This window comes from Culex quinquefasciatus, chromosome 3 (assembly GCF_015732765.1).
Source record: "Culex quinquefasciatus strain JHB chromosome 3, VPISU_Cqui_1.0_pri_paternal, whole genome shotgun sequence".
NCBI lineage: Eukaryota > Metazoa > Arthropoda > Insecta > Diptera > Culicidae > Culex > Culex quinquefasciatus.
The window spans coordinates 44,856,024-44,877,146 of NC_051863.1; the positions used below are offsets into that span (position 1 = coordinate 44,856,024).

Genomic DNA, 21,123 nt, shown 5'->3' on the forward strand with positions numbered 1-21,123 from the left:
TGATCAACTGTACCTGGTTCATCTCGAGAGAGGATCGACAACGCCGTCTGAGCTGAAAGCAGTTCGGGCAATTTTCAACATCATCGTGACTTGGGAACGTTATCGTCCAGTGCACCGTGACGTGACACAATGTTCGAATTGCTTGCAGTTTGGACATGGTGGAAGGAACTGTTTCATCAAGAGTCGTTGTGCAACCTGCGGAGGTGAGCACAAAACTCAAGCTTGCGAAACAATCAACGAGAACATCGAAGCGAAATGCTTCAATTGCGGCGGCGACCATTCTACCAAGAATCGAAGCTGCCCAAAACGTGCTGAGTTTGTAAAAATTCGGCAGCAAGCGACGACGAGGCACCAACCAAATCGTCGCAAAACACCACCAGCATACACGGACGTGGATTTTCCTGCTTTGGCGTCACCTGGAGCAGGATCTACTCGAGTGGTTCCAAATTTGCAGCCATTGCCGTTGAATCAGCGGCAACGAGTTGCAGAGCATACAACACCTCCAGGCTTCAGTCAGCAACCGAGGGAAAACCAACCAACATCAACGGGTGAAGGCAGTAGTGACCTGTTTTCACCACAAGAACTTCTGAACATTTTCATCGAGATGACAACAACTCTGCGTGGGTGCAAAACTCGCCAGGAACAAGTAAGAACTCTTGGAGCATTCATCTTAAAATACAGTTCGTAGTTTACTCGTTCTAGTGATTTTGAATATTTCAATGGATTTATTTTTTTAGTTTTAGGTTAGGATTAGTTGTTAAAGTGATTTTTTTCTTTTTTACCCAAATGTATTCAATTCAATGCAATAATGTAAAACAATTTGATGCAAATAAATAAATGTGATCAGTTAATAAAAAAACGAAAAATACAACAAAGATGAAGAGCATTAGGCCATACCACTTATCATGTAAAAGAAATGTAATTATTATAAGAATGTTCAATAAAGACATATTTCATTCATCATTATCTCGTAATCTACGCCTTCTATGACCAAATTTATAAAAAGCATCTGAGCAAACCTTCAAAAATCAGTTTTTTGAACGTGGCAATTCAGGGTTAACTTTTAGAGAAAAGTGATATTCGGAGCACTTTTAGAGCTCTACAAAACAAACATTTTCATTTTTGACATGTCAATTTGGACTTAAGGGTCAAAAGTTACAGCCATTTTAAGGTAAAGATGCAAATTTAAAACTTAAATATCTCAAAATGGCGCAAGCCAAATTTTAAGCACTAGGTTGCATTTGAAAGAAGAGATCTAGCACTACAAACGCTGAAAAATCTCAGGGTGTTTTTCTTTAAACTTGAGATATCTTCATTTGAAAAGTCTAATTTTCAAGGAAAACCATATGGGACCACCTAACGAAATTCGAAAATTGTCCAAATATATGTTTTCCATGTAATTTTGCCCGCTGAATCTGAATCTGCCCTCAGAATTGAGCCAAAATGTCAACAAATCGATTTTTGGTCATATTTTGGGTTTCCATGTAAAATTATCATTTAAACCCAAAATATGACCAAAAATCGATTTGTTGACATTTTGGCTCAATTCTGAGGGCAGATTCAGATTTAGCGGGCAAAATTACATGGAAAAACATATATTTGGACAATTTTCGAATTTCGTTAGGGTGGTCCCATATGGTTTTCCCTTGAAAATTAGACTTTTTCAAATGAAGATATCTCAAGTTTAAAGAAAAACACCCCTAAGATTTTTTCAGCGTTTGTAGTGCTAGATCTCTTCTTTCAAATGCAACCTAGTGCTCAAAATTTGGCTTGCGCCATTTTGAGATATTTAAGTTTTAAATTTGCATCTTTTTTACCTTAAAATGGCTGTAACTTTTAAGTCCAAATTGACATGTCAAAAATGAAAATGTTTGTTTTGTAGAGCTCTAAAAGTGCACCGAATATCACTTTTCTCTAAAAGTTAACCCTGAATTGCCACGTTCAAAAACTGATTTTTGAAGGTTTGCTCAGATGCTTTTATAAATTTGGTCATAGAAGGCGTAGATTACGAGATAAATTTTGGTGTCTTCGACAAAGTTGCTTGGATTGGCAAGCCCATCAACTTTCTAGAAGACAAAAAAATTCCCAAAAATATTCCTGAAAAGTTAGATTTTCAAAATCACCCTAATCGTGAACCACCCTAATTTTGAACCAAACCAAAAGTTGCCCCTTTCCATTTGCAACAACTCTTCTGAAGACACCAAAGCTCCAAAACGTCACCATTTTTCGGAAAATCCATTTTCCACTTAATTTTGCGATCTGGACCACTGTGCACTGGTATGAAACATGCTTACCGTACTGAATTTAATACTGGTATCTACATGGTTTTCAAATATATTTACTTATTTGATGATTTTTGCTTTTCTTTTAAATATTTTTATACCAAAACGTTTTTCTAGTTTAGAGAAACAAGAGATAAATGAGCATGGCGGCAGCTGTCACGCGAGTGGTAAACTGCATTTAGAATGTATGGGGGAAATCATTAAAAGTTAATTATGTTTAATATAAATCAAAACTGATGCTTGAAAAGTAGACGTAGAGATAGGTTAATATTCTATCTACTGACAGGAAAAAAATTACTGATTTTCCCCATATAAATTTAAATTTCTTACCACTACTTGTGCAGCGCCATCTCTGAAAGATTTCTGGAGAAATCTGGAGGTTTAAAAATTCGCCAAAAGTCTAATTTGAACCATTTTTTATTTTATTTTTCAAAATAACATTGGAAAGCAGATCTTTTAATTTTTTATGAACATCTTGATTAAAAAAATACTTCAGAAGGTTAGCTGACCAATCTTAAGAGAATTTCCCCTACATCTACTACTAAATCGGACTCATCGGTTTGATGGAAAACAACAAAAGCATTTCTATTTCTTTTTTTTTTTTTTCATAGAGTATATTTTCGTTCATTCTGTGAAGCACTGTTCATCATATTAATATTCGTGTCACTACGTAACGTACTAAATTCAATTAAATTAAATGTTATTGTGCTCAACTTGGTTCTTGCTTATGCAACAATACTACCATAGAAAGTGGTGTTTAAACCACTAAAAGCATGCTTGATCCCCAGATTACTTCTTGAGTGCCTTGTAGATTAATACTAGTCCGATTCCGGCGGCCAGCGCAGATCCTGCGATGATGGCCATCCGTTGGCAGCTGCAAATAAGGTGAAATAGTTGTTCAATCATAATTTGGTGACGACAGTGTTGTAGGAAAAGTTAAGTCACGGAACATCATTTGTTATTGCTTGGAGCTGATAAGGGTATCACGTGGAGAGTAAGGGATAGTTTTGAGGTGAAAGGAAGTGATCGGATTCTACTCAGCGGCAGGAAAAACACAAAGGATGAAAAATAATGAAACAAACGTATTTATTTAACTATGAATCCTGACTGGAAGTCAGCACCATCACAAAAGCTTAGTACAAATTGAATGTCAATTAGAAATAATAGATTGTGTTGTCATATTAAATACTCGCAAAATATTGTGCTTAAACTTAACACGCAAAACAAAGCAAAAAAGCATTTCTCGCGCGGAAGGATCATCCAAACAGTTTGGCCTTGAGCGAACCGAACCAGGACGATCCGGCTGACGGAGAAGCGGAACTAAGGTGGGAGGGGAAAAATGAAGAAAACAAAGTGGTTATCACAGAGGAATGCCGCGCAAGAGTGAGCTACTGATAAGCTAGCAGGAAGATACTTACTCTGGCTGGCAGGCCGCTTTCTTCTTTTTTCGCTCGGCCTCAATGATTTCTCCCACGACGAACTGCTTCATCTGTTCCCTAATGAGGAGAGAATAAACGTTAGCTAATGTATGTGACAAAATCCCAAATTGTCCTACTTGGCATCGCTGCTGTGTCCGACGTCGACAAACTCCGTGGTGGCATCCTTTCCAGCGGCTTCAACCAGCACCTCCTCACCTCCGGGATGCTGCAAACAAAGGAGGACCACAAATCGAAAGTTAGAATTTCAATGACTCAGAAAGCGGATCGGTTCCCTCGTTACCTCGGCCTGGAACTTGGTGACGTCGTACACCTTGTCGTCGATGATCATCCACAGGTCGGTCGCCGTATTGTGCTTTGCCACCTCGGCCAGGGTGAATTGTTTAAGGTCGGCCATTGTCACTAGGGCTTAGTTTTGAGATTTCGGTGTCCTCGCGGGTGATAAGGGAACGCTAGTAATGGCGATCCGAACAAGGTGTTCAACGCAGTGGAGTGGAGTGGAATGATGACGAGTGACGAAGAGAGAGAAAGCTCAACAGCAGACCAGACCAGCAGGAAAACAGGTGGCTGTCAACATTACATCGCAGCAAACGCGCAACGCAAGGGATGAACTCAGGAGGCCGTGGTTTCTTCGTAGACTCGTTAGGGTGATTGAATTTTGTATTTTGATTGTTTGAATAACTCTTTGGGTTCTTCTCAAAAAACAAAACTCGTTTGGCAAAATAAATGCTAAGAGCTCTTAGGATATCAATATACCTATTCTATGCCTAAACCGACGACCCTAAATTCTTAAGGATTTACTTTTATTCAGTTCTATTTTCTATTTTTTAATTCATTGCGTTTGAAAAGTTGCGCATTCTATTTCTGGTTTTTTTTTTGAAAAGGTCTAATTAACCAAATTTTCAGTTTTTGCTTTTTGGGTGTTTTTGAAACCGCCTTGAGTCAGGGGTATTGAAAAACACCCAAAAAAGCAAAAACTAAAAATTTGGTTTATTGGACATTTAAAAAAAAACTCCAGATTTCTAATTCGTAAATTTAATTTTACCATTATAATTTTTTTTTTAATTTTCCAAACTTTTGAATTTTAAAAATTGTTGAGCTCTCGATTTTTTAAAATTCAATAATTTTATATTTTTTTTATTATTTTTTGTTTACATATTTGTATTCCCAAAATTCTAAACTTCTTTTTTTAATTTCTCCATGCTATCCCTGTCAAATCAATCCGAATTCTGAAACGGAATCTAATTAGAATCGTACACAAATTCCGTTTCAAACGCAACAACCGTTTCGAACACGGAACCGGTTGTTGCGTTTTAAACGGAATTTGTATACGATTCTAATTAGATTCCGTTTCCGCAGGCCAAGGATTGATACCTAAGAGCATGCAATGGCACTGACCTTGTTGCGTGCTCTTCGGTTGACGTCCACGTAAGGAACATCCTGGAAGGAGCGTAACTAACTACATCCGTAATTCTGTTAGATCATCCGAATTATCTTGATCAGAACAGTATAGCTCTGGTTCCTTGCGAGTGTCCTATTTTCTTACCTCCACGTTGGCTTGGTTTTCATGATGACCTAGCTGGTGGCCTGTGGAAACGGATCGTAAACCTTTGACCACCGCGGGTCAGAGTCGAGACGGCTAAAAGAAAGGGGCGCGACAATGTGGGAAAGGGAAGTAATTTGTGATTGTAGACGGTATTGTTTTGATTCGCAGTATGTTGAGTCAACTGCTGTGGATGTACCCGAAACATCGCACAACGGGATTTTTCTTCTCATCTTTCTCAGCTACCATCTATCTCCTATTTTTATTTTGCTCTACTGATTCGTACTTCACCACTAATTCTTCTGTTTACCATTTGGTTTTGATTTTATTAACTCTTGATTCTCGTATCTCTCAATGCTTGTCACTCTTTTTGCCTTCCTCACTTTACTGAGGAAAGGCTATAAAATCACTCGAAAAATGAACTTCTCAATTAGACCTCCTAGACCCACCTTCATGTATACCTATCGACTCAGAATCAAATTCTGAGCAAATGTCTGTGTGTGTGGTGGGATGTTGATCAAAAAATTGTCACTCGATTATCTCGACATTGGCTGAACCGATTTTGTCCGTTTTGGTGTCATTCTATCCGTCTTGGGGTCCCATAAGTCGCTATTAAAAATTATGCAGTTTAGTTGAGTACTTCAAAAGTTATGCTAAAAAAACGATTTTAGCAAAAGTCCGGGAGATTGTAAAAAGGGTGGTTTTTGTAAGAAACCCCGTCATGCTATACATTTTCAGAAAGGTATTTAAAAGACCTTTCCAACGCGTCCAAGACATTGAAGATCTGACCATCCTATCAAAAGTTATAAGCACTTAAGTGTTATTTAAGCACTTTTTCGAGGCCGGATCTCAAATATTTTGATGAAAATGCTGTCCGGATCTCTCATGCAACCTATCGTTGGATAGGTATTCAAAAGAGCTTTCCAATGCGTCCAAAACATTGAAGATCTGACAACCCTATCAAAAGTTATAAGCACTTAAGTGTTATTTACGCACTTTTTGCATTTTGGATAGCACCCTTTAAATGTGAGGAAGGCGCCAACCACCTAAGGGTGGATTAAGTAACGTTTTTTTTTCAAATAATGGTGCTTTAACAAAATGTGTGTTTTCTTTAAAATAAACCTTCCCCTAATGTACTAGTGATACCAAGCCTAATTATCATTTGCCTATTCTTTGTTGATTTACTTCTTTATTTATTCATTTGAATAATTTGTTATCTTGTCCATCATAACAATAATCTAAGCTTGTTTGTTATCTCTATTTATTAACTATTGCCTATGTCTACATCTACTACATCAAGCTTATTCTTTTTATTTTTTAACACACAATTATGATTCTCTTACTATTGCTTCTTTATAAAGTATATTCTCCTTTACTGTCTTTTGTTTTCTAACAAGTGAGGTTCGAGCCTTACTCAATTTATAGAATGATTGAAGGATTAACACAAATACTACTATTGTACTTTTGGTAAACTTTTGAATAACATGCTTAGGTCAAAAAAAATTGTAACAAAACACCGCGACATAAGAAATATCAACAGATAAACACGACTTAACATTAGGGAATATTTCAGGAGAAAACAATACACAGTAAAATAACAATTAGTTTTTGAATTCAAACTAAAATAAAACAGTTTTTGCTTTAATAAAAATTGATAGGCACACTATAAATGGTTAGGCGCTTATACTTACATCAAACCCTACGTAATGTACCACCCCCGGCCGAGTTAAAATGCGTACCCGGAAAAGAAGGTGTGCATGCCTGGCACGAACACTCAAAGCGTGTTCTAGCGTGCTGCTCGTACTGACTCAGAGCAAGGGTGAGATGTATGTGTAAGGGCAGTGCGTGTTCGTCGGGAACCTGGTGCATAAGATCGGTCAAGGCCCGTCAATACCGGCGCCGGCCACGACCAGTGGTAGGGTCACGGGGAAGTGGATAGGAATGTTAGTCCGATACTTGAGTGATATAGACCGCCCAATCGACTGCATCTCCGACAAAGTATCACATGAGTTTTGAGGGGGTTAGTAGATGGGTATGAGGTCAGGATTCACGAGTGGCAGTGATGTGACCATGAGCATTTTGTTTATCGGTTGAAAATTTTAAATCTTAGGCAGCTGGCTGCGGAAAGATAGATAATTGACTATTTAAAAAGTTTTTTTTTTTTATCGAACGCGTGCCAGCCGACCAGTAGTGCTATGGGCTGGACTTATTAGTATATTTTTACTGTTTTTACAATTTAGATAACGCGAGCAAATTTCAAAAATAGTAAATAAACGACGCTTTACTCTTCATAAAATCGATAGTTTGATGAGTTAATACTAAAACTGCCAGTTGGAATAAATTTTTACGATTATTTACGACGAAAATTATCGCGAAAAAACAGGACTGCGCGTTCCCAGAAGCACTGCATTTATGATGTCATTATTCAATTATAATAACCAATCACCCTATGCACACAAACAGCGACACAAAAGAAATGAAAATAAGCATGCAAATACAAGACAGCGCGTCCCCGTGGTCAGCGCACTAATCAGTTGTTCCCTGGAACAGGATTGTTAATAAACTCAAACACTGATATCCCATTAAAACAAACCTTTATCAAAGTCTAGAGTCTTTTTCAGGTATGCACCCTTACCAAAAATCATGACTTTTTGAGTTCCAAATCCCACTTTTCATACGATTTTTTCAGTTCAACCCATATAACCATTTTTATGGTTGTAGTACCTGAACTAAAAAAAATCGTATGAAAAGTGGGATTTGGAACTCAAAAAATCATGATTTTTGGTAAGGGTGTGGGTTTCCTTATGTTTATAGGACCTTTTCAAATAAAAGAAGTGCTCAAGCATAGATTATTAATCAAGTAGATGTCCCACTTGGAAGTTGCTCCATATACCTAGTTGGCGACACCCCTTTAGCGCTCTGCGCGCCGCCATCGTCAATTTACAGGTACTAAATTGGAAAACAAAATCATAGTACTCTTTGCACTTGCCTGTAGAAAAATTGTTTTGTTTTTGACAAAGTGTCACCAAGTTTGGTTCAACACGTCCTTTAATAAATTATTTCTGTAAATTACCTTTTTAAATCCCAAAACACATGAAAAGATCGGCCACCAGGTGTGTACTCTAGCAGGGCAAGTAGCAGTGGCAGCAGCAGTTAAAAATCCGACTAGAATAAAAGAACCGGAAAGGGAGGAAATGACTCTCTTCAAGCAGAACACGGCCAGTTCCCACTCAATGCCGAAACCTCTGCGGGTTTGCACCACTCCCCCGGCCAGATGAAAAAGACTCGAGTGGTGGCAACGAAGGTTAGACTACAGTCCGCTCCTCAAAAAGATGCTTCTTGTTATATACCTTATTTTATTTTATTTTTTCCAGACAAAAAGAACTTTATGTAAAACTTTTACCAAAATGCAGCACAAGAATAGACAAACAAATTTAACGCTAATCCCGCCGTTCAAGTGCATCAGATTTAAAAAGGCCACTTCCGACTTTTAAACTACCTGGCTGACATTAAACCGCAAGAACAATCTTTTGCGTTGAGAAAAATTCAGGAGCTGCTCCAAAATCTAGACAAATAAAATTTAATCAGCATGTAGGTGTATAACATCCTTTTTATTGGGTCAACTTTTTATTATTAATTAACAAAGTAAAACAGGAAACAGTTGCATCAGAAATCGGGGCATTTCATCATGGTGCCCAGCATGTGTTTAGATTAGACTTCTGTTTCCGCTCGCTTCCGGCAAGTTAGTAGCTATTTCGGCAACGGAGGATTGTCGCACGCCGTGGTTCTTGTAAAAACCGGGTCCCAGGAAAAGCTTTGCTAGAGTTCTATTCTCACGAGAAAGCTGTGGCCTCTAGAAGCGCCGACGCTACGGTCAGATTCTAGAACGCTGCGCAGTTGATTGAATGATTGGCAGGGTCTTCTTAATCAGGTTTAGAGTGCAAACAGAGGGCCTGAAAAAATAAATTTTCTCAGAAGCAATTGTTCTGTTCAACTTTATGCTACTCACTTGCTAATACGCACTTCGCTAACACGTCTCCCAGCTGAACGGATGGCACCGTCGGAGGAATCGGCTCCGTTCGCGGGATTTTCGGTGGTCAGAGATGCCCGCACCGGGTTGTTCTCAGAGAAAAAAAACCAACGATTTGAAGTCCCACTTGTTGGTGAAATGTTGACCGAAAATAAACAAAGTTTGCAAAGCACTTGTTGCTACGATGCAACCGTAACACTTGAACTGAAACCGGAGAAAATTAATTTTCCCTTTGGAAACATCGAAAAGTAGTACCTGTGAATTGCCACCAGGTGTTATTTTGGCGTGGCGGTAGTGTCGCCAGCTCCAACAGGGGAGTGGCGTATCTATATATATTTAGTCTATGGCTCAAGTGAGTGCCGTGAAAGTGAAAAAGATACCGTGAATAACAAACTCAAGCAAAACATTGTAAAAGGCACGTTGTCGATTTTCAAAACATTGAGAAAAATCAATTTGAAGTTTGGGAAAAGTTTTTCAAATCCTATTTTAATAGAACTGTGAGAATTTGAAGGATTATTCCCTTAAAAGAGGGAAAACTATTACGTATACATTGCCTAATGTTCAAATTTACCAACAAATGATTTTTATTCGAGAAAATTCATAAAAAAGCAACATAGACCCTGCAATAAAATTTGTGTTCCAAGCGATATGTGTTGGCCCTTTGCGTTTTAATACCTTTGTAAACAGTGGCAGTTTCACTTTCCGTTTTGGCCCCAGGCCAAACACGATTCTGTTCTGTTTATGTTTATGCTTTGTTTGTTCGGCCAGTGGCCAAAACAGGATTAACCAAAACAAACTTCACTTTTCTTTTTGGCCTTTTGCAGCGAATTTAGTTTTTCGGTGTTTTAATTTGATTTTTGAGGTCTTTGAATGATTTTTGTGATATTTTTTGCAAAAAAAGAGATCGTCTGAAACCTAAAGCTGTAGGCAAAGTGGTAGGTGCAATAAAGTAGGGATTTTTATCCCTCAAGAATTGATTCTGAAGAATCAGAAAGAAGTTCCCGTTACTTCACGATAGTTCTCACCACTCCCCAAGGATCAAAATAAACGCAGGTAAGTCTGATAGCATTGTAAAGTGTAGTTGAATGCCCTGTTAACATATCAATGTTTCAGTAGGAGCTGTGAAAAATCACGAAGTCAAAGTGACCAAGCTGTCAGGAACTTGTTGCTGCCGAAGCAGGGCGGTGGAAGACGCCCGCTTGGTGATGTACGATTTGCGCTTGGCTCTAGGCTTGGCCGTAAAACTATTTCCGCATAAGTTGTCTGGACTTTCCTGCGGGCTGTGCAACTGTTCGTCGTTCCCGTGTTCAAGTGGGCCAGGTTGATGATCGTCCTTTCCGACGCAACCGTAAGTGAAAATGTGCTTCGTGGCAGGCTTTGCACGGTATAGCTACTTCGTTGCATCACGGTCGCTGGTTGTTTTAGCAAAGGGCCATACTTTGTTTTGATTTTTGTTTTGAAACGGCGTTGTGTTTGTCTCTAGCACTAACACAATTTCAAAACAAAACAAACCAGTTTCCATATTGACCCTTTGGTACAAGGGGTCTATGTGGAGGATGAAAACAAACAAGATTTCATAAACTTAGGTCTTTTGCAAAACTGTATTTTTTTCAACTAACAATCTACTTATTATACTTTTCTCGATATGTAGTGATAGTTAACGACTGAAAGCATCGTTTGCAGTAAAAATCGCGTTTGTTTACATTTTGACTTTGGACCTTTTACAATGTTTTGCTTGAACTGCTTATTTATGCGTTCTGTTGACATGTCAGAAAATTTTATGTTTACTATTTGGCTTTGCTTGTGTCATTTCATGTTTTGATGTGCGATAAATATTTTTATTAAGAAAGTTTATGAAGAGTAAAAAAGTTTGATGAACAGTATGTAAAATTTCAACAAACACAAAGGGAAAAAAATGTCCTCAACAGAAGAACTCAACGATTCCATTCGATTGTACAATGACCAGGTTAGATTTTTTGATATTTTTAAATTAGTTTATCTAACAACACAATTCTTCAGCTCGCCCAGGTGGACCTTGCCCTGGCGGCATCCGACAACGCGGACGAGCGAACAAACCTGGAAAGCCTGAAGCGCGACCTGACCGAACTTCTCAACCTGACCCGCGAAACCCTGGACCATGAGCAGCAGCAGCAACCTGAGACTAGTTCAACGGCAACGCCAGCCGATAACAATGATATCGATAAGGAATTCGCCCTTTTCATGGCGGAGGTGAAAGAGCTGGACGACGGCGGTGGCGCCGCCACCGGCCCAGATTCCACCAAGCAGGACCTGCAGGAACTGGTTGGGAGCAAGTGTTCCGCCCCGCACACCCACAAATGGGGCTCCCGGTCACACCACAACGCACTGATTTGCAGCGTTCAACAGGATGATGATGATGGCGACGGGGACAACACTACGGTGAAGGTGCTGTTCATCAACCCGACGCACCAGGAGATGGTTCCGTGCGCGTACTATCTGGAGGGGGAGTGCAAGTTTAGCGATGAAAACTGTCGCTTCTCGCACGGTCAGTCGGTCGCGTTTCTGGAGCTGAAGGAGTACCGGGAGCCGCGGTTCGAGCTGCTTCGGAGGAGAGGTGCGCGAGTCTTGGCCAAGCAGAAGAGCCGACTGTGGGAGAAGGGAGTGGTGCGGGAGGCGGATTTCGAGGGGAAGGTGTGCACGGTGAAGCTGGACGAGTCGAAGCGGGAGGTGGAGGTTCCGTTTGAGGATGTGTTTCCGCTGGAGAGTGGGGAGAGTTGTGATTCTGACTTGGAGGAGGATTCCGGGAGTGAGGAAGAAGATGACGTGGTGGCGATCCGGCAGGCGGAGATCATATCGAGAAGTTTGCTGAATCCGGTGCCGTCGCAACGGCTGGGGGACTGGGAGAAGCACACCAAAGGGATGGGCTCACGAATCATGCAAAAGATGGGATACGTCGTTGGTGCCGGGCTTGGGTGTCGGGGAGAAGGTATTGTGGTGCCGATCGGTGCGCAGGTTCTTCCGCAGGGTCGCTCGTTGGACTATTGCATGCAGCTGCGCGAGAAGGCCAACGGGGACGCGGATTTGTTCAGCGTGGAGAAGAAGTTGATGCGCGATAAGAGGATTCAGGAAAAACGCGATGCTCAGGAGAGTGCACGGCAGAAGGGTCGCAAGGACGTGTTTAGTTTCATCAACAGCGATATTTTGGGAAATGACGCGGGACCGTCGAGCTCGAGCTCGACGAAGAAATCCCAACCGATCACGACGCTGGATCTGCCAAAATTTGCTTCGAAGGACCTCAACATTGCCAGCTTGAAATTGGCGGAGCAAACTCGTCGATTGCAGGCCGAAGTGGATAAGCTGACACACTCGTTGAAGCGACACCAGCCTGGGACGCAGATGCACTCCAGCTTGCAGAAGCAGCTGTTCGCAAAGCGAAAGGAAATTTTGCAAATGCAAGCCACGGAGGATTCAATTTCGAGGGAGCAGCAGCTGCGATCGGACAAGCGAAAAATGACAGTATTTTAAAAATAAAGAAATCAAAAATAAGGGCATTTCTTTCCAAATGAGCAGTCATTCGTAGGATGTTCGCTATCACATGCTATTTCGGCAGCTGGCTTTCCAGGGCAGCCTTGGTCTCCTGTTTGATAGTTTGACCGATGATTTTCAAAATTTTACCGTCCTCGATCCGTTCGCTTAGTCGTTGGTAGCAGTTGTTCATGATGTCCTTTACCAACCCGTCCAGCATCGTTTTATTGGACGCTTCAGAGACTTTCTGATCTTCCAGTTGCTGTCCTACAACTTTCAGTGACTCTTTTAAACTTTTAATTTGTGTTTGTAACACCGCGTTGGCCTCACCAGTCTCTTTTTCCTTTGATTGAGCAATTTGTAGTTGTTCTTCCAAAACGCGAACTTCTTTGGTTTTACCTTCTATAATTTCATCCATCAACGAAATTTCCTTCACTTTTCGCTCAAACTGGGCGCGATCTTCATTACTTTTATTTTGACTAGTTTTCAGCTCCCTTTCTAGCAAAGCAACTTTCTCTCCCAACTCGCGACACTTTTCCTCAGCTTCCAGCAAATCCTCCTTCGCCAACGAGTTCTCCCTCATCGACTTACCTTCCGCTTCCAACGTCCTTACTTTCCCCTTCAACGCATGATTTTCCTTCTTCAGCTCCAGCACCTTCTCCTCCAGCGCCAGAATGTCCTCGTCCTTGTCCAGCAGCGACTTTCCCTCCGCCGAGCTGCCCCCAACATTCAACAGATCAATCTTATCCAACACTCGATCCAGCTTGGACTCCAACTTCGACAGGTTCATCCTCACTTCGGTGCCCTGCATCCGGTTTTCGGCCATAAACATGTTAAAATTACAATCCGCCGCAGTCTGCAGCATGTTCTGCCCAGCAATCGCACTAGACAGCGCCGTCGACGGAACCATCTGCATTCCAATCGTCATTTTACCCCCACCACTCCCGGTCCTCCGATGACGCGGAATGGTTTCGATCCGAACCGCCGCATCCGTGTCCGACGAATCGACTTCAGTCGTAGACGCGACTGCAGCTTTATCTTGCGGAAGAATCGGCTGGCCAACGCGAGCCATACGCGAAATCAAGCTCGCCCTGTTGCTTCGATCCACGTCCGACTCGGGCTCTTCCACGATGGGTGCCGCCGTCGTCCTGGACGCTGGCACAGGTCTGGGCGGCGGTGGAAGCTTCTCCTGCTCAACGCTGCAAATCTGGCCGATCGTCGCCAGCAAACGGTCGCGTTCGGCCACAGCTTCGAATAAAACGCTCCAGAAGCTGTCGTCGTCACTTTGGAACTGCAGGTAGTCTTGCTTGAGGAACAGTTTGGTGCCGGTCGAGATGTTGAGCGTGGCCAACGCGTCCGTTTTAGATCGATAGAGGAGAATCTTGAAATCCGTGCCGGAACTCAGCAGAGCAATCCCCAACTTTCCTTGAGCAGTGTTTTCATTATTTATCCTAAAATATAAATGAAATTTTCAAATCAACTTCCCAAAACATATTCACCAAAAATCCTACAGCTTATAAGCGGTGACCACGCTGGCCTGCACCAGGTTCCACTCGGTGGCAGCTTCCACTGACGTCGTCGTCGACGACGACGACGGTGTCTGCTGGCTCTCAGCAGGGTCTGGCGCTGGGGGAACGTAACGGAACGACGACGCTCCGTATCGATCAGAAACCTTCGCACCAACGACGCCCGAGTTCGGAGCACTGCCTTGAATTCCGGCCGGGGGTGGTTTCTTCGGGGGAGCATTGCAGGGCTTAGAAATTCCGAAGATTTTTGCTAGCGTTGAACTGATTTGAAAAATATAGTTTGGTTTTTGCGAGAAAACTACATTTTTTCTCTATTATCTTACTTGGCGGTAGGTTTGAAAAAGTCGTCGTCATCGTCTGATTGGTGACCTTTCCTGGCCGAACCACCAACAAGCATGTTGAAACGATATTTTTCAAAACAAATAAACAAATCAAACACAATTTACACAAAAATTACACAGGTTTTTATTATATGGAAAAGATTTCAGTTTTTGCTGATTTTCAAAATTTATTTTCAATGATTCAATGACTCACATAAACGTCATAACAATAAACACAAACATCTGATACCTATTACACGGAAATCTGAAAAGACACAATTATTTAAATATCTCTTTCAAAATTCGTCTAAATTTTGGGTTATTTTGATTTGTTTTTTGTTGGAAGTCAACCCTAAGTGCGGCCCTGGTGATTAGTTTAGTTTAGCTTTAGGCGCAGTAGGCTTTGCCACGCGCATCTTTTATATAAACACCACCCACTCTGTGTTAACTCTTTTTCCCCGAATAAACGCCAACTCGTTAGGTTATGGGCCCAGCACATCGCGTGGCGCGTTGCCAAGGAAACCGCGAACGGAAGGAAAAAGTTTTTCCACGTGCGCGGACACCCGGGAAGGTGACGTAGTTTTTTCGCGATCGAAAAGTGAGTTAAGTTTTTCGGGAGTAAGACGCGAAAAGAACGTTTTCTAGTGCGATGGAGTACGAATTTGTGTCGCACGCGTTCGACGGGACGAATTTCTCGTGCTGGAGTTTCCGGATCGAAGCGGATTTGAAGGCGCAGAAACTCCACCACTGTATCGAGCCGACGCTGGAGGAGGAATCGTTTTTCACGGTGGTTGCGGAGGAAGGCGTGGCGGAGCGGGTGCGGAAGGAAGCACTGCAGAAGTCTCGGAAGGAAGAGGACGAAAAGTGCAAGTTGTTCCTGCTCAAAACGATCGCCGAGCCGCAACGGGAGGCCGTCCGCGGAATGTCATCGCCGAAGCTGATGTGGGAAGCCCTGAAGGAAGTGTCGGACCGGAAAGCAGCGCGTGCCGGAAGTAACGGAACGTTTCCGTTCAAGTGTCGCGTCTGCGGGAAACCGGGGCACACGAAGGTGGACTGCCCGTGGAAGAAGAAAGTGAAACAGGCTGCCGGAAGTGTGCAGCAGCTGAAGAAAGGGAAGGTGCATGCGGCGGAAAGCAGTGCCGGTGCCAAGGAAGACGTGCCGTTCGTGCCAGAAGCGGAAGAAGCCAACAATGAGGAAGCAGACGGAAAGTTCCGGTGGGTGCTGGACAGTGATGTTTCCGAGCACATGGTTGGTGATTGGAATCTGCTGGTGAATGTGAGTCGGATGGAAACCCCGAAGGTGGTCAACGTGGCTGAGTTGGAGAGTCAAGAAGAAGTGCCGGAAGATAAAGTGTGCACGGACGATCAACTCGACAGTGAAGAATCGGATGCAGATGACACAGTGCAAGAAGAAGAAGATGTGCCGGAAGAGAACGCAGTACCAGAACTGGAGGAAGCTGCGGGAGAAAGAAGAGGTCGCGTGAAGAAGCATCCGGCAAAGCCCGACCACGAGTTGAAGCTGAAGTGGCTGGCAAGGCTCGTGGATGAGATTCCCGACACAAATGAAGTGCTGCAGAAACGCGACGACTGGCCGCTGTGGAAGCGCGCTATCGACGACGAGTTGCGGTCGCTTGAGAAGAACCGCACGTGGATCTCGTCGAGGCACCTGCTGGTCGCCGAGTTTTGTGCTGCAAGTGGGTGTTAAGGATCAAGAAGGAAGAAGACGGTATTGCTGCCAGGTACAAAGCTCGTCTCGTCGTGACGGGTGCTCGCAACGTACGGGGTACGACTACAAAGAAAAGAACGCCCGAATCGTCGCTCGTGAGCTGCCGGCAGAAGCGGTGGAACAGCTGCACCAGACAGAAGTACGGAAGCTTCCAGGATTTGAGAGGGGGATTAAGGTGCGCAAGATGAACAAATCACTGGTTGGTGCGAAGGCGCTGCTGAAGTCCCGGAAAAAGCGGTACAGGTGTCGAATGCTGTTCAAGAAGATCTCGAAGCTTGAAGGAGCGCAAACGGAACGAGACCGTCGATCCGCTGCTGGGAGTAGCGGGCGGAGACCGAGAGAGCGACATCAACGATCGCCGCTCAACATTCTGTTCTGCCTGCGAACCGATTTGGCCGATCGAAATCGCCATCAACTCTCCGGTGGCAAGCCAAGAGGAGAGCAAGTACACTACGAAGAAGATCTACACGACCGGAAGCGGATGAACCTCGGAGCATCCGCAACAACAACATCCGTGAAAGTTGGTCAGGAAGGACTCACCAAGTTGCCAGTTCCTCCTGACAAGTGACCAGCTCGCCGATGTGTTCACCAAGGGCCCAAGCTGTTTCGACCGAGAAGCACCGAAGCACTTTAGGTTTGAGAGGGGGTGTTGGAAGTCAACCCTAAGTGCGGCCCTGGTGATTAGTTTAGTTCAAGCAAAACATTGTAAAACGTCCAATCTCATTTTTCAAAACATTGAGAAAAACGAAGATTCAATTTTATGAAAACATTTCATTATTGCTGTAAAATTGATGATTAAATTACATTGGCCTTTTAAAAAAGTTAACAACATGCGGGACCGGTTAAGCCCTTTGCGTTTTAGCGCCTTTGTAAACATTGGCGTGTTTCATTTTCCATCTGGCCCTATGTCAAACGGCCAAACACGACGTCAGGATTTGTTTTTGTTGTTCTTTTGTTTTTTGGCTTCGCAGGCCAAACCAAAACAAATTATGATATCGTGTTAGGACTTTTGCACCAAAAACACTTTTTTCTCGTTTTACGTTAATTGAACAGTTAATTAGTTTTATTTTCATAAAATTTATATAATGTATCGAGTTTTATTGTATTCCTAAAGGTAAGATCCAAGTTTTAGTGTTTTAAAGTACCTAATAAAGTTTTTATTTTACAGGGAAGTGCAAAGCAGGTGGCGGCAGAGGTCGAGGGGAGGAAGAAGTTTTCGTTCGCTGTTTTTTCGGAGGAGCTGCTGCTGCTGAGCCGCCATGGAGTATCAACCCGGTTACGGTGATAAACATGCCAGAGTACGTGACGAGTCGGATGGCGGGGATTATCCGGAACCGTCAGCAGCAGGTTATTGCGAAGCCATGAGGCTCGAAATCGTTTGTGTAACCGCAGTTCTCGGCGCAACTGATCGATCTGTGCTCGCTGGACCTCGCTCCGAAGAAAACCGCCACCAGCAGGTTCGGTCTGGACTAGGATGAAACTGCGCCTACGCCAAAAGGATACAAACGTACCTCCTCATCATCTGTGACGAGAACAAAGTATCCGGACAACACAGTGAACCACCCAGAGTAGTCTTCCCTGGTGCCAACACAGATGCCGCAAAATAGCTTGGACATCTCCGTCGATCCTGTATGTTTTTGTGCTTTACCGGCTATCACCCAAGGAAAAAGGAAGTGAACAAAATAGCTTGGATCTTGCTACGGCCGAACAGTACGACACGGAATAGCAAACTGGAGAAATGAATCACCTCTCATAAGCAAAGATTTCAAGTGATGGTTTTCACCAAATAAATTGATGCATTTTTGTTCTTTTGTGTTTTTTTTTAATAAAATCATAATGACGCACGTCTGGGGAGGAATTTGCCAGAAATAATCTCCAATTTTTATTTTTGGTAAATCGACATTAGTGGAAGAGTAAATTCGTTGATTAGAAACGTCGATGACGGCGTCGGAACATGGCACCGGTTGATGGGTGACGCTGCTTCCGGTAGCATATTCTCCTTTGAAGCTGCCTTTATCGTTTCTTGGATCGCATCCACAGCCTGCATATTTTCAATTCGTACACTGACGCATCCGTCGTTCCGTATCAATTCTTCGGCGACAAAACGGATTCATGTCGTTGGCCCCGCTCGTGAATCTACTATCACCATGGTCACTGAAGGTGGCCACTATTGTCGGGTTATTCCGGGCGTCGTCACCTGAGCTGATCTTGAGCGTAGTCGTTGCCTGGGGCAGGTTCACCTGGTACACGTCGTTGCTGCTGAAGCGGGGCTGGGTAGCTGTTCACCGGCGACATGCGAGTAGCGCGCGGCCGCAGATTTTTAGTTACTGTCCGTACCGAGACGAAGCGTTCATTCTTCTGCCGCGACCACTATCCGGACGTCACCTTTCACCGCTACCATTTTCAACTCCCCTGCTACTTCCGCAGGTGGATAAAATGGAACGAGCCATGTTATTACCGCCAGGACTGACTGGAATTCCGAACGAGCTGCGCGGACTGCCCGTTATATTAGTTGGAAACAAAGGGCCATACTCTGTTTCGATTTTTGTTTTGAATCGATACTGGTTTGTCCCTGGAGCTAACACGATTTCAAAACAAAACAAAAAGTTTCCACATTGGTCCTTTGATGCAAAGGGTCTAAGTGGATATTGAAAACAAATAAGATGTCATAAACTTTGGCCTTTTGTAAAATTATGTTTTTTTCTCATAAAAATCATTGTTTAATACTTTTCTCGACATACAGTGATAGTTTATGACTAAAAGCATCGATTGCATTAAAAAACCGGTTTGTTTACATTTTTGACTTAGGTCCTTTTACAATGTTTTGCTTGAGTTTAGCTTTAGGCGCAGTAGGCTTTGCCACGCGCATCTTTTATATAAACACCACCCACTCTGTGTTAACTCTCTTTCCCCGAATAAACACCAACTCGTCATTTTTATGCACTGTAACTTAAAACCGCACTTTGCTGAGTTCGTTTTCACACTTTTCATACGATGTTTTCAGTTCAACTACGATTACACTTTTTTGTGTAATCGTAGTCGAACTGAAAAAATCAGGGCCTCGCCCGCCTCGCCTCGAAACGTCAACAAGAGCAAAAGCTGCGAACCGAAGATTCACGTGACGTTTTGAAATTTTGAATGTCTCGAACGGATGAATTGCCCCATTATCCAAGCCATTATCGGTTTCCTTCACGGATAAAGTGGAAATAGTTGCACACATTTGAAGTTTGTAAATATGCGACGAATTTTGATATCATGCTAATTTTGGGAATTTTGGAACAAACCTTAGACACGCTATTTTTATGCATAATCTTTCTTTAAAAAGCGGTGTATGCACTTAGGAAGGAGTCAAGAAAAATTTCAAATGGGCAGCAGCGGCAAAAAGCAAGCCAGAGAGGGTGAAGAAAACGCTCCCTCTCTTTTGCTCTACTGTTCGTAAAGCTGTTTCTTGACCCCTTTCCTTCCGATCTGCATACCAGCCTGATCTCCATACTAGCCTAAAGACGGCAAAAGCGGGAATGCCTATGCCAATTTTTATGTACAACAAACACGATTGTAACCCATAGAGTTATATACGTGCGCATGTATTGCGTGTACATACACGAAAATAATTGAGGTTAAATTTTGTCCGGCCAGCAAAATCAAATGGTGCGCTAGTGTGTGTACGCGAAACGTTATAAAGCTCTATTAATGATCACAAGACAACATTTTTTCGATGGATCAACTATGGCCCCCTTGGAACGAGCTGTCAGGTATAGGACCTTTTCTGTCGAAAAGGGCCGCGAAATTATTTTTTTCAAAATTAATTTGAAAATCCATTTTATATCCTTTGCGTTCGTAAAAGGGTCATTGTTCTCAGAAAAATAAGCTTTATCGTTGTGAACAATAATATCACAAATTTAAGCTTCTTTTTAGGACCCAATTATTGTTAAATTTCAATGCATTTTTGTCTGTTCAGAACTTTGCAAACCTAAGCGTTTTCTTCCGAGGTTTTCAATAGGACGCAATAGGGGTAGGATTTCAAGTGTGCAAATATTTGGTGTGCAGTTATGATTTGCAAGGGTGGAATTTTTGAATTTGGTGCAAAGTGTGCAATATAATGATCAAAATAGTTCAACGAGTCTAGCATGACAAATTGTACATACTTAGTGCAGAAAAATGGTTATGTAATATTTTTGGACAAGTAATCACAAATCTACACCATTATCTATATATATAAAAAAAATCGACGCTTTTGTTCGAACGCGAATCAGTTCAATACGGAGCGTCGTATCGAGGTGATTTTTGTTGCGTTGGGTTCGTAAAAGTCCAAGGAAGGTTCTTACGCCAAAAAATGACAACTTTGGCCACTCTGGAACCGATTCCAGAATATCTGCAGATTGTATGGGAAAAGTTGCGTAAAATCAAATTTTGATCACAGGAGGCTGAATTAGCAAACAAGCAAGAAACGTCAGAAACCAAAAAAGGGCAGGACGAAGTTTGCCGGGAAGAGCAATAATTCAGAATAAAACAAATATTGACAAATATTTGATAGGAAGCTATCTTAGCAGGTTACATGAAGTGAAATTTTTACAGCGAAGCTTGACAGAAAGTTTAACTCCATGTTGCACTTTTAATATCCCGAAAGCTTTTTTTTTCAGCGAGGGAGAGGCAAAACTGCAATTTAAATAACCATAACCAGTCAGATTCATTGCAGCGTGTAAAACATGCGTTTTCGTCCGACGATGACAACAACAACAAGCGAGTGACAGCGCGG

At 42.5% G+C, this 21,123-nt stretch overlaps 3 protein-coding genes and 1 long non-coding RNA gene across 5 annotated transcripts; 2 read left to right on the forward strand and 2 right to left on the reverse strand.

The window, feature by feature from the left end:
• Positions 1 to 2,899: 2,899 nt before the first annotated feature.
• On the reverse strand, positions 2,900 to 4,266 carry LOC6046886 (cytochrome b5). 2 transcript variants are annotated; one of them, XM_001863979.2, is made up of 4 exons: positions 4,002 to 4,263; positions 3,838 to 3,926; positions 3,701 to 3,778; positions 2,900 to 3,156 (listed from the first exon to the last, which is right to left on the reverse strand). In XM_001863979.2, exons 1-4 carry the CDS (start codon positions 4,113 to 4,115, stop codon positions 3,072 to 3,074), a joined length of 366 nt encoding a protein of 121 aa, XP_001864014.1. In that variant the 5' UTR covers positions 4,116 to 4,263; the 3' UTR covers positions 2,900 to 3,071. The 2 variants fall into 2 exon arrangements, with proteins under 2 accessions (XP_001864014.1, XP_038121214.1); XM_038265286.1 differs by lacking the exon at positions 2,900 to 3,156 and adding an exon at positions 3,345 to 3,602 and having other exon boundaries at positions 4,002 to 4,266.
• A 6,802-nt stretch (positions 4,267 to 11,068) lies between these two features.
• Positions 11,069 to 12,816, forward strand: LOC119769801 (zinc finger CCCH-type with G patch domain-containing protein). The gene is made up of 2 exons (XM_038263452.1): positions 11,069 to 11,257; positions 11,311 to 12,816. The coding sequence occupies exons 1-2, from the start codon at positions 11,207 to 11,209 to the stop codon at positions 12,793 to 12,795; spliced, it is 1,536 nt and encodes a 511-aa protein (XP_038119380.1). The 5' UTR covers positions 11,069 to 11,206; the 3' UTR covers positions 12,796 to 12,816.
• Positions 12,817 to 12,847: 31 nt separating this feature from the next.
• Positions 12,848 to 14,866, reverse strand: LOC119769800. Its single transcript, XM_038263451.1, has 3 exons — positions 14,645 to 14,866; positions 14,307 to 14,582; positions 12,848 to 14,246 (listed from the first exon to the last, which is right to left on the reverse strand). Exons 1-3 carry the CDS (start codon positions 14,716 to 14,718, stop codon positions 12,869 to 12,871), a joined length of 1,728 nt encoding a protein of 575 aa, XP_038119379.1. The 5' UTR covers positions 14,719 to 14,866; the 3' UTR covers positions 12,848 to 12,868.
• Positions 14,867 to 16,867: 2,001 nt separating this feature from the next.
• Positions 16,868 to 18,187, forward strand: LOC119770784. The gene is made up of 2 exons (XR_005278990.1): positions 16,868 to 17,481; positions 17,536 to 18,187. It is a non-coding gene; the product is annotated as an uncharacterized LOC119770784 (long non-coding RNA).
• The last annotated feature ends 2,936 nt before the right edge of the window (positions 18,188 to 21,123 follow it).

Excerpts from the sequence above, each read along its gene's own strand:
- LOC119769800 (XM_038263451.1), bottom strand. The coding sequence starts at position 14,718 with ATGCTTGTTGGTGGTTCGGCCAGGAAAGGTCACCAATCAGACGATGAC. Across the intron at positions 14,583-14,644 it reads TTTTTCAAACCTACCGCCAA|TTCAACGCTAGCAAAAATCT; the intron begins GTAAGATAATAG and ends TTTTCAAATCAG. Across the intron at positions 14,247-14,306 it reads GTGGTCACCGCTTATAAGCT|GATAAATAATGAAAACACTG; the intron begins GTAGGATTTTTG and ends TTTATATTTTAG.
- LOC119769801 (XM_038263452.1), top strand. The coding sequence starts at position 11,207 with ATGTCCTCAACAGAAGAACTCAACGATTCCATTCGATTGTACAATGAC. Across the intron at positions 11,258-11,310 it reads TTCGATTGTACAATGACCAG|CTCGCCCAGGTGGACCTTGC; the intron begins GTTAGATTTTTT and ends ACAATTCTTCAG.
- LOC6046886 (XM_001863979.2), bottom strand. The coding sequence starts at position 4,115 with ATGGCCGACCTTAAACAATTCACCCTGGCCGAGGTGGCAAAGCACAAT. Across the intron at positions 3,927-4,001 it reads TCACCAAGTTCCAGGCCGAG|CATCCCGGAGGTGAGGAGGT; the intron begins GTAACGAGGGAA and ends CTTTGTTTGCAG. Across the intron at positions 3,779-3,837 it reads GGACACAGCAGCGATGCCAA|GGAACAGATGAAGCAGTTCG; the intron begins GTAGGACAATTT and ends TCTCCTCATTAG.